Raw genomic sequence first — 11392 nt, 5'->3', positions numbered from 1 at the left:
ATAAATCTACAAATTTGAATAAGTAGAGGATCCAAAATCCCAATTTATATTGGAGATCCATAATCAGACCACATGAAAAATTGAAGAGCCAAGCTCTAATTTAATCTTTACTTATTTATTTAAAGATTATTATTTTCGTTTTCCAAATGCAATTTAAATTTAAAATATAGAAATAAAATAAAAAATAACAGCTCAGGGCATTCATGTTCCCAACGGGACAAGACAAAACAGTTGAAAATAGAGGAATGAAAATAGTTCTTATCATACAGTCTTTTGCACTAAAATACAAAGGGGATTGCACACTAGAACAATATAAAAGAATTGATTGGGCTGATTTGAAGAAATTTTCACCACTTCCATTTTTTATTTTTTGCGTGGACACCGATTAATTGGATGACTTTAGTGTTTGAGAATGTAATGAAATAGATCAACACTGAAACCATCATCCTCTTCATTTGATTGAGTTGAAGTCTCAAGTTGCCCCTGCTATTTGGTTTATAAGCCAATCTCGAAGTCGTAGTAAGAAACAACTCGATTCATTCATCATGCCTTCACTAAAAACTAACCAATAAACACTAAAGGGTCGTTGAGATTTACAGCTAGTGGGGTAGAAACAAGCTTTTCATCAGCAAGGAAATGTCATACTTTCCACGTACCTCCACACACATAATCAGGAGTCACTGGAAAACAAAAGAGCTTTTGATAGGTAAGGAAATGTCATACAAGAATCAGGAGACACCGGAAAACTGTGCTGCTTTCATGACAAGTTCTTCAGTGGTCGTGCCAATTATCTCGTTTGCACGCTTGAGACCGACACAAAAATACCTTCCAATTGAATCCTGAATTCATAATTTGCAACTAAGTCAAACTACGAGAATAGAAGAAAAAGAGTTTTTTACCACAAAAGTTGGACGTGAAAATAGACACCTATGTTTGGCTCATGTTTATAAATACTGGAGCCACTTTTTATCCACACCCACAAGTACTAACCATTTATCCATCACTCTTTTCTGTCTATTTATATTTAAAACTGTTTATAGACACTTGTTTTCATCATCAAGAAATAGACTAATCATGTAAAATAACTGGTTCGACTACATGTTCAGGACATCTCTCCCAGCCTATCCACAAGTGCTAGGTGGACCCACTTATAGAAATATGTATTAAATAAACGAAAATTTATCGACAAGCAAAAGAGGGTGGCAACTGAAACAGATAGAGTGAATCTCACCCGAGAAACAATGCCTAATTTCTCTAATTTATGGACCGCATCATCAACATCAAAGTTGCATCGTTCACCAAACTCATCCTGTATTAGATCCTCGCATCGATGGTCAAGATCCTACTTATATGATCAGATTGATGGATCAAATATCATTATCCGTAGACATAGTGAATTTGTCAAATTCAAGATCAAAGGAAGGAGCCACCAGTTCTGCATACCTCCAGAGTAGCTTTCCCCTGCTCCATTAATATGAAAAATGAAATTATCACCTCCTTTACCTGCACATTTGCAATATTCAACTTAAGAACCTGACACTGTATTTATTTTTATTTTTTATTTTTTTTTCACAAAGACAATATAAACTTTGGATAGGTTTTTAAAAAAAAAAAAAAAAAAAAAAAAAAAAAAAAAAAACCCAAAAAAGGGGCCCCCCCCAAAAAAAAAAAAAAAAAAAAAAAAAAAAAAAAAAAAACCTCACATGCGAGCCACTGCCAGTAAAACAAGTGAAAAAAAGGGGAAATATCTAATTATGATACATAAGTTCCGGGATCACATGAATAAACTAGCCAGAGTTTTATGGCCACGTATTTGAGAAAAAACGTACATCTTCATGTAGTTGTTGCATACACTGGCAATAACAAGCTTTCAAAAAAACAGGAACGGTCAGTTTGATAAAAACCTATCACAAGTATAAGGTAACATTTTTGGTTTTAAATTTCAAAAATGAGAAAAATTACAGACCAAATGCTATAACTTACTTCTTGTTGAATTACATCATCACACAAGTGAAGAAGTGTGCCCTTTCCACTATCTAGTTGTTTGTCATACATTGACCGAGTGATCAAGTTCTGATATGTAGCCATGTTCTGTTGAAACCTGCAGGCAATTGAACAAAGCTTCGGTTGGAACCCACATGTTCATAGGCACTCAAACCACAAAGCCAGATTTTATGTCTAGTTAAGAAAACCAGTTTTTACATTTTCCCTTTGAAAAATATTCTGAGACGCATCAAAGTCTAGGAGAAAAAACACTTAACGTGAAGTATGTCTTAGCAATATAACCGATCACTGTGGAGAGAATGGCAAACATGACCCAGAAATCAGCTTTAGGCATTTCAACTGAACCTACAACAGCCACCTGCAAGATTCCACAATTGAAGCATGTGACAATTGTTTTATGGAAAGAAGGAAAGATGATTAATGGATACTACGTAACTGACCAGTCCAACTACAGCAGAGATAAGAAATTTGACCCAGTCCATTGGAGTTAAACTGGGATTTTTTTTCTCTGGCTATATAAAGAAAACAAAGTTGTTAAAGAAAGTGTTAGCACCGTAGTAAATCTAAAATTATGTAAGGAATGTAATTAGATTAATCTAAAGAAAAATAAAAAGTTTAAAGGAATAACCAAGTACTAGTGCATAGGGAATCAACAAGAAAAGAGAGAGGTTGTAGAAGAAAAAGAGACAAGCTAAAAATATCTCACAAGGACAATTTCCATATCAGCCATCGGTATGGTTTTGAAATGCTTGACATATATCCCACGCTCTGCTTTTGTTTGGGAACTTGCTCGCCTGCATAGCAATGAAGAAAAGCTAAGAAGTTAAAGGAGCAACAATAATAAGACTAGTTTAAGCTAACATTAGCACTTGAGCTAACTACCAGTATTACTGTTTATACGAAATAAACAGTCTCGATAAAAAATTCAAGTGAAAAGAATAAAAGAAATCTGAATGGATACCTGTAAACAACAATTATCCTATCAAATGTGGGTTCTTGAATAGTGATTTTGCTCAGAAGATTGCTTAGACTGAATCAAGACAAAATAAAAACAATAAACATGAAAATACTTGTCAAGAACTTGAAGCAAGCAACATTTACAAGTGTCAATTCTACGTTGTGCATGAGGGTTTTGGACTGGTCACGCATTTAAAATTACCTCAACGCATAGACATAACTAGCACGACTGGCATCTGAATTATATTAAATTTCCGTCCACATGAGCATCCATTAAAGCAGAAAATTAATGGTTGTGGTCAGATAATCTAGACATTGTGCACACAATACCACACACCTATTTCATCCATTAGATTTCGCACAACTTAGAGCAAGTCCAGAGTAATTTGTGCTAACAAAATAAGATCTCCAATTGGGAATATATTAATAAAAATAGAGAAATCTAGAACTTTTCGACAGATTTCAATGCATTATCAAACATGCCATATATATAATTCAGGATTGTTTAGTTGTTATGCAAATCCAGTAGTGCATTTCAGAATTTAACAGATCAACATAAGGAAAGGGGATCTCTTTAAATTTATTATAAACCCAAAGTAAGTGACTCAAGAATAAAAATGAAAATCATTAAAATAGTGATTTAAAACCTTAGTTTCATTTTCTCAAGACGAACACGTTCAGCATATAATCCATCTTGCTCAACCTCAGCAGTGATTTCATCGTCTTTTTTTGGATCCTCTTTATGTAGTGAACTTGATCTCCTAGACAAAATCCTTTCTAACCTGCATGTGACAAAAGACCTCTACTTAGAAACTATATCATAGGACTGCATGGAAGGATGGCACAGATAGATTTATACTACAAAAAGAGGCCAGAAAGAGAAAATCATAAATATGGAACAGATACCACAACATGGAATTACATTTTGATATTGACTGCCCTGAGACTTAAGCAACTCAAATGATTATAATAAACAAAGTCACTCACCTGGTCTTTCTCAAAATCCACGCCCACAGATGTGCAATGATCACATCCACTTTCTCCAGGAAAAAGTAATCAGTTGTCTTATCAATTCCAATCCCACGTCGAAAGATAACATACTAGAGAAAAAATAAATAAATAAAAATAAATAAATAAATAAAAGCGAAATGGAAAATCAAACTCAAACTGATCATTTACCATGAGAACCAAAATAACCTGGAATAGATATAATGTGAGTCTTGAGCTACAACTATTTTGAGGAAAAAAATTGCTGAAGTAAGACTGACACATAGAAGGTAAATTAATGACAAAGTGATCAGTAGATCGTTACATCATATTCTATTCCAGAAGTTCATTCAATCAAACTGTGAATATTAATAACTACTCCAATCAAAACACGCTTGCACCCCCATACCACCCCGCCCCCACCAGAAAACAGACGTACCATAGACTAACACAATGGGGGTAAGTTTTATTTTTCAAAATTACAGTTCAATTTCATAGATAAAACTAAAATTATAATCATCAAATAGAAAATGTTTTAATGGTGAATATATTGGTCCAAATAGGTGAATATTGGTCCAAATAGGTCACCAGTCTTCCAGTCTGCAATAGAGTTAATAAGGCATTGGTGTCTCAATTCATATGCATGAGTTCACCTTCCACAGCAGATTTTTGAATTTTAGTGGCTCATCTTCACATTACAATCTGCAAGAGTTGATAAAGGCATTTGACTACAGAGATATGATCTCTAGAAACTGTTATCACGCTTCCAAGAGCATTTCTACACTAGTTTGTTTTCATATCTCCAGAGTGATAAATTGATCTAGTGATCATCTGATCAGACCAGAAATGTCTTTGAACATCTGTAGCTCGAGTAAAAAGCATAAAACATTTGTGAATTTACTTAATCAAGATGTATTTCTCATTTGCAGAAGCCCCAGAGAAACGTGGCGTTAGTTTTCAAATATTAATTGGAAAGAATCAGGCTGACTAGATAAAAATTCTCAAGAAGCCCTAAAATTAAAGTTTTTTTGGTTAAAAACGAAATGCACTTGCAGGAAAAAAATTAAAGTAAATTCCATGGGAAAATTTAGTCAGGTGACGACTTGCCTACGATTTATAATTGTCCAGGTCTACAAGCAGTTATTAAAGATTCACCTTCATGAAACTTGAATAAAACTAAGTGTATGTTTGGTAAAGCATTTTATAGACTGAGTTGCGGGTCCTAAAAAATGTGCGGACAAAAATAATGTTTGACAAACTTTAAGCTTGAAAAAGCTTTACCAAAAATACCCTAAAATTAAAGTGGTTTTTTTTTTTTTTTTTTTTTTTTTTTTTTGTGTTAAAAACGTGCTTAATGAAATGCTCTAGCAGGGGAAAAAATGAAAAAGGTAAATTCTATTGGAAAAATATAGTCAGGTGACAAATCTAAGATTTATAATTGTCCAGGTCTACAAACAGTTACTAAAGATTTACCTTCAAGAAAGTTGCATAAAACAAAGTATATTTTGGTAAAGCTTCTCATAGATTATGAGTTGTGGGTCCTAAAAAATATGCGGAACAAAATAATGTTTGACCAACTTTTATGCTTAAAAAAGCTTTACCAAAAATACTGTAATAGTGAATAGAGACTCAAATTCCATTATTTAACAAAAAGGAAGAGGAGCAAAACAAGAAAGTAAGCAGTGGAGACTTGACACTTAAGGTGATAGTATTAGTTTAAATTCTTGAGTAACTATTTCAGGAAGGAAGAGAAGTATAAAACCAAGTTTATCATTAACAAATAACAACTGGATTTCTTAAAAAGGGGAATTTCAGCTGAGCTGACAGAACACAAGCGCATCTCAGAAGTCGTTGCTGGCAAAGAGTTGTGACAGAATCTGACAGGTAAGCACTTATATCGATGTTATTTTTTATTTTTAGTTCCGATTCCCATTACATAAGGTTTCTCAAAAAGCTCTAGTACAGATTAACTCAACTTTATTACCAAGGCGGAGCAGAAGTTGAAAATCAATAATTCTCTTAAAGAGAGAAAATGGGATGGATTCTACATAAAATGAAGATTTATCACTATATTGACACAAGTTGATATGGGAGGAGTATTTGGAATGGTTATGAAAGTTGAAGTAACCGTTTAGGTAGAAATTGACCAAAATATGTAGAAACTAAGCATTGGATATAATTTTCCATGGTTGATGCACAACAAAAGTCATGTCACGAAGTCAACTACAAAGCTCTTCTGCTCAAAATTTACACATAATAATATGCACTTTACAATTGCACAGAGAGAGTGAGGGAAGAGGGAGAGCAATAAAGAGCAATACCTTATCAGCAAAGTCTGGAAGGTTTTCATGAGGATGCTCCTCAAAATATCTCTTCAGAAGCTTCTTATCAAGCTACATTCAGAAGAAGTAGAAATGTGAACGGCATGGAGATGCTATTTAATGAACAGAGATAAGATCCCAAGTATGCCAAATAGAAGTATCTCCGTCAATCATCAATAGTAACGTCTAAATCAATCACATATGTACATTTGCATACCTTAGATTCATCAACTGTGATGGGAAGATTGAGAAGATATTGCCCTGAATGTGCAATTTCAATCTCTTCATTGGTGGCTATCTTAAAATTGCTCTTTTCCATCACCTGCACAATAAGTTAAAAGTGAATTCAAAATGAAATATAAATAAATAAGGAATATCTGGAGTGCCATAACATAAATTCATTTCCCCTTTCACCCTCCACCTAAGAAAATGAGCAGCAGGTTGCTAACTTGATTGACTATGTATTTGTGGATAGCAAACATAAAAGTAATTGTAGACATAAACAAAACCTAACTAATAATGGCCATTTGTGTACTGTGTATATGCAAAAATTGTTTTGGAAACACTTGAGTTAATTAATCTGCAGCAGAGTCTCAACACGAAAATAAGCAAAACTGCTATGTGCATATGTGATGTTATGAGTCTCTTCCTTTTTTGTGTATTGCATTCTACCTGAAACAAGTACGTCAAAAAATTCTGTTCAAGAATGTCAATTTCATCCGGAGATAAGTTCTGCTGCTCCAATTTCTCAGCCCCATACACAGGATCAAAGAGGGAGTACAATTGCTGCATGCACTTAAACATAATTAAAGAAGAATTAAAAAGAGAGGGGGGAAGTCAGCTTTCGACTAGAAGGAATTTAGGGTGTTGTTTGATTACATTTATTTTCCATGAAAAATATCATTTTCCACCCAAGTTCCTACTTGAGGTGTTTGATTGCTAATTTTTTCCATAGAAGACATTTTCCAACTTTTGAAAATATGCCTAATTTTCCTTATTTTTAAGGAAAATATTTTCCTTAGATGGAGGTGTTTTTTATTTTCCACAAAAGAAGGAAAACATTTTTTTTTTCTAGATGATATTTTTCATGTCAATATTTCCATCCAATAACAGTGGAAACTTTACCATGAGATCTTCAAATTGTAAAAGATACCAAGCTCGAATGGTGTACTCAACTCTCTTGCAGAGTTTCAGAAATTCAGTGCGATCAGAAGTATGCTCTGCAGAACAGCAAAAACAGTGCACTCAAAACAAAGACAGCGCCACCAAGTTCATGCCGAAACACAAAAAATCCTAGCAATTATTTACTCTCTCTCTCTCTCTCTCTCTGTGGACTTCAATTCTATTTTGTAAGTTGAAATAGGAAAAGAAACATTCCCCTGCTATTGATCTATTAAACACATCGCATCCTATTTTTCTTTTTCCCTGAATCATGAGCAATTAGAACTAAGCACGATTCACGAATTAAAAGTGGATTTAACAAGTCCCCAATATAATTAATAAAAAAAAAACTTCAGAAATGGGAAGCAAATGGCGACCCACATATTCAAATTCGAAAAACTAGAGATAACACGGGATAAATCAAAAGACCCACATAGAATATGAAAGAAAATAAATTACCAATAAGGTTGGCTAGGTGCACGGTGAGTTTAGGCTTGAGGATTGGAATGACAGATTCTGGCTCCAATCGGATCACCTCTTTCTTATTATTCTTTCTTGTCTCCGCCATTTTTTTTCCCTTTTTTCTGTCTATAACGCTCTTGTTATTTATTTACCTGAATGCATTCACAAAGTGAAAATGGAAAGATTTGGGAAATGAGGGTTTTGAAATCTTGAATTGAATGATTCAGAGGCCGAACGAGGTGGAGTGGGGTTCCTTTCCTTTGTATGTTTCTAGTGCGAGTAATTAACTTCATGTTGAAGGCAGATTGATATAAACCATCACGGTCTCTAAACTCCCAAAACTCTCACCTCTATCCTTTCGCCCCTTTTTCACTTCATCCTCAAATTTTTATCTTAATAAAATAATAGTAATTACACACCTCTCACACCCTTGCGCTCTGCCTTTACAGCCGTTACTCCCATTCAATTTATAATATTTTAACATACTATAAAACCATATTTCATCCCTGGTCGCTGAAGTTTCAACAAAATCTCAATTCAATCATTAAATTTTAGGTTAGTTTTTACCACATATACATCACAATTTATAGATTTATTTATCAACAAATAATGTAATAACATGATTGAGTCAAAATTTTATCAACTAACTGAAAAAATAAAATTCTTCCACTTTCTTTTTGGACGTCATCAATTTGTAAAAGAATATATAAATCATAATATGCAACAAACACATTCCTAATTTATCTAATTTGAATAGATAAACTTGAATTTAATTTTAAATTTAACCACTCCTTAACAATTTTGCCTGCAAATAGCAAAATATTGAGACCCCACCCCATCCCACGTTGCCCTAAGAACAATTGAGTTACTAAATTTTAATTTATCTACACAAGAAAAAACTTCAATTTAATTTCAAATTTAACCGTACATGGCATATTTTCTTAGGAAAACATAATCTATTAACTTAACGGATTTTAACCTTAAAATAGTGATCATAACAAACAAATTAGTTTTTTTTATTAACAATTGTTCAAATAATCATAGTCTTCATAGAATGCTATGATAAATTAATCAATTATCATCAAAAGATCAAAATCAAGATTGTCATTACAAATCGTACTCACAAAGAAGGTCAAGATCATAGTCTAAGTCATTCAAGCATTCAAGACAAAAAGTTTAAAAGCCAAACTTCAAAAAAAATATCAAGACAAAAGCCTAAGAGGCAAACTCCAAAAAAAATAATAATAATAATAAATTAAAGACTAGGCTTTTTAGAACAAATGTAAAGATACTAAAACTTTGATCTTTGACAATGAATGATAGAAACTTAAAAATATTTTATTCACCAAAAAGTACTTTGATATTACCTACATAAAATGTTTTGAGCAAATGTAAAAATAATTTTCAAAAAGATAATTGAACTTAAATCATATTTTTAAGAGGGTTGTGCTTTGTGTTAATAATTTATGTACATAGGAGAGTCCACGCCCCTCACGTGGGGATGGACTCGTGTCAAAATATGATTTACTTTGAAAAAATTAGTTGAAAATACTTTTCAAAAGTCCACATTTTTCAAAATATTCGAATCGGATCAAACAGTCAAATGGAGAAGTCAATCAATGAAGGTGTCCTCGAGTCGGCCGAATATGAAACAATTCAAATTTTGACCATTCCGACTTTTCCCTTTTGTCCATGGCTATACTTTGGGTCATCCTGACTTTTATAGGTTGTCCGATCTATTATCCAAAACTCACAGAAAGTTTTACAAATTGAGCTATATAAATAGGTTCGCTTTTACAATCAATGTAAGGACTTTCAAGTGCATTATAAAGAGAAATATTTTAAGTCAATCTTTGAACTTACACAGCACTTATGTTTTCTACTTCTTCATATCAAAAATTTAGATTGACTAAATCAAACTTTTAAATCATCACATTCATCAAAGTTTTCTCATCTAACACTTGAGTTATTATTCATTAAGTTGTTAGTCTCTCTTGATAGTTTGTTATAATTTATTAAGAGAGAAATTTTATTGTAAATCCAATTCTTTAAATCTTTAGGTCATATTGAGATCCATTGACAGCTCAATATTGTACAAGGATCGGTGCTCCTTATTTTTAAGTCATCAAAAGCATTGTAAATTTTTTGATTGCACCATAAGTCAATTAATATAGTGAAAAAAAACCTTGCTTATAATAAAAAGCTAGATAACATATGACGTAGATCATTGATTTGGATTGAACCTCCATAAATATATTGTTTGTATCACCTCTTTTCTTTTATTATATTTTGATTACAAGTATTACTTGATTAATCAAAATGTTTATGAATTACTTGATTTTGTCCTTGTTTGAGCCCCATTTTTTCATAAAAATACATTTTTCAACAGTAATTTAATACTATTTCAGCCACACATTTTCAATAAATTAATATATACGCAAAAAAAAAATTTCCTTATTTTTTAACCACATATTCTCTATCATAACACTATTTCAAAATGCATTTTTTTTGACCCCTCAAAATTATTATTCAAAAAGTTTTAAAAATCATTCACCATTTGATATTAAAAGTTATTCTTGGTCTATTAGTTAATATCTGAGCAAAAGTGCTCAATTTATATTAAAAGAGTGTTTGGTAAAGATTAAAATTAGAATTTTTAATAGATTGTGATAGGAGTCTTTAAAATATTTGGTTGAAAAGTTGTAGGACCCATAAAAAATGTGATTAATATTGATTGTTTAATTTTAACTTAGATTAAAATTAGATTTTAATCCATATCAAACAAATAGTAAGATTTTATAATCTTGAGTAATGACTGATCATAATCTTCAAAATCTTGAGGAAAATTCTACAAATCGCCCTCCTTTCTTTGATGGCTCTCATAATAACTATTGGAATGCTGGAATGATGATATATGTTCAATTAATAGATTATAACATTTGAAACATTATTGAATTTGGTCATCATGAGCCCACAAAAGTTATTAAGGTAAATCAAGCCATTTCAAAACTTAGAGGGTGTTTGGTAGGAATTTTTATGTGAAAATGAATTTTTGAATAGTAAATTGATGGGAAATGTGTGGTTGAAAAATAAGAAAAAGTTTTTGATTTACGTGTAATATTATTTTAATAAAGAATGTGTGGTTAAAAAGAAGAGAGAGAAAAATGCATTTTGATAAAAATGGGTGCCAAACAGGGCCTTAGAGAGGAGCACGATAAAGAAGTTATCAATTTCCCACAAAAATAGGATCTGCACAAGAAAAAGCATTTGCCATTCATTGGTTATTAACAACATCTAGAAACGAAAATTATCTTTAATGCTAAAATGAAAAAATTTACTTCATTATACTTCAGATAAAAATGAATTTAATCATATTAGCACATTTAATTCTGCTTATGACATTTGGCATGCTTTAAAAATCACTCGCTTAAGTACTAGTAAGGTAAAAGAAACTAAGATAAATTTTTGGTTAAAGATTTTGAAAATAAAAATTATGAAAC

At 32.0% G+C, this 11392-nt stretch overlaps 1 protein-coding gene across 2 annotated transcripts; it reads right to left on the bottom strand.

Annotated features, from left to right (window-relative positions):
• Window positions 1–238: 238 nt before the first annotated feature.
• On the bottom strand, window positions 239–8268 carry LOC111388708. 2 transcript variants are annotated; one of them, XM_023013491.1, is made up of 15 exons: window positions 7890–8268; window positions 7395–7489; window positions 6942–7064; window positions 6487–6591; window positions 6270–6341; window positions 3949–4061; window positions 3609–3743; window positions 2966–3034; window positions 2711–2798; window positions 2445–2516; window positions 2262–2362; window positions 1984–2101; window positions 1444–1503; window positions 1232–1342; window positions 239–839 (listed from the first exon to the last, which is right to left on the bottom strand). In XM_023013491.1, the coding sequence occupies exons 1-15, from the start codon at window positions 7996–7998 to the stop codon at window positions 729–731; spliced, it is 1482 nt and encodes a 493-aa protein (XP_022869259.1). In that variant the 5' UTR covers window positions 7999–8268; the 3' UTR covers window positions 239–728. The 2 variants fall into 2 exon arrangements, with proteins under 2 accessions (XP_022869259.1, XP_022869261.1); XM_023013493.1 differs by having other exon boundaries at window positions 6942–7055; window positions 7890–8266.
• Window positions 8269–11392: the final 3124 nt, after the last annotated feature.

The sequence above is a fragment of the Olea europaea genome, unplaced genomic scaffold (genome assembly GCF_002742605.1).
Source record: "Olea europaea var. sylvestris unplaced genomic scaffold, O_europaea_v1 scaffold524, whole genome shotgun sequence".
NCBI classification, from domain to species: domain Eukaryota; kingdom Viridiplantae; phylum Streptophyta; class Magnoliopsida; order Lamiales; family Oleaceae; genus Olea; species Olea europaea.
This window is presented reverse-complemented; position numbering and strand designations above follow the sequence as displayed.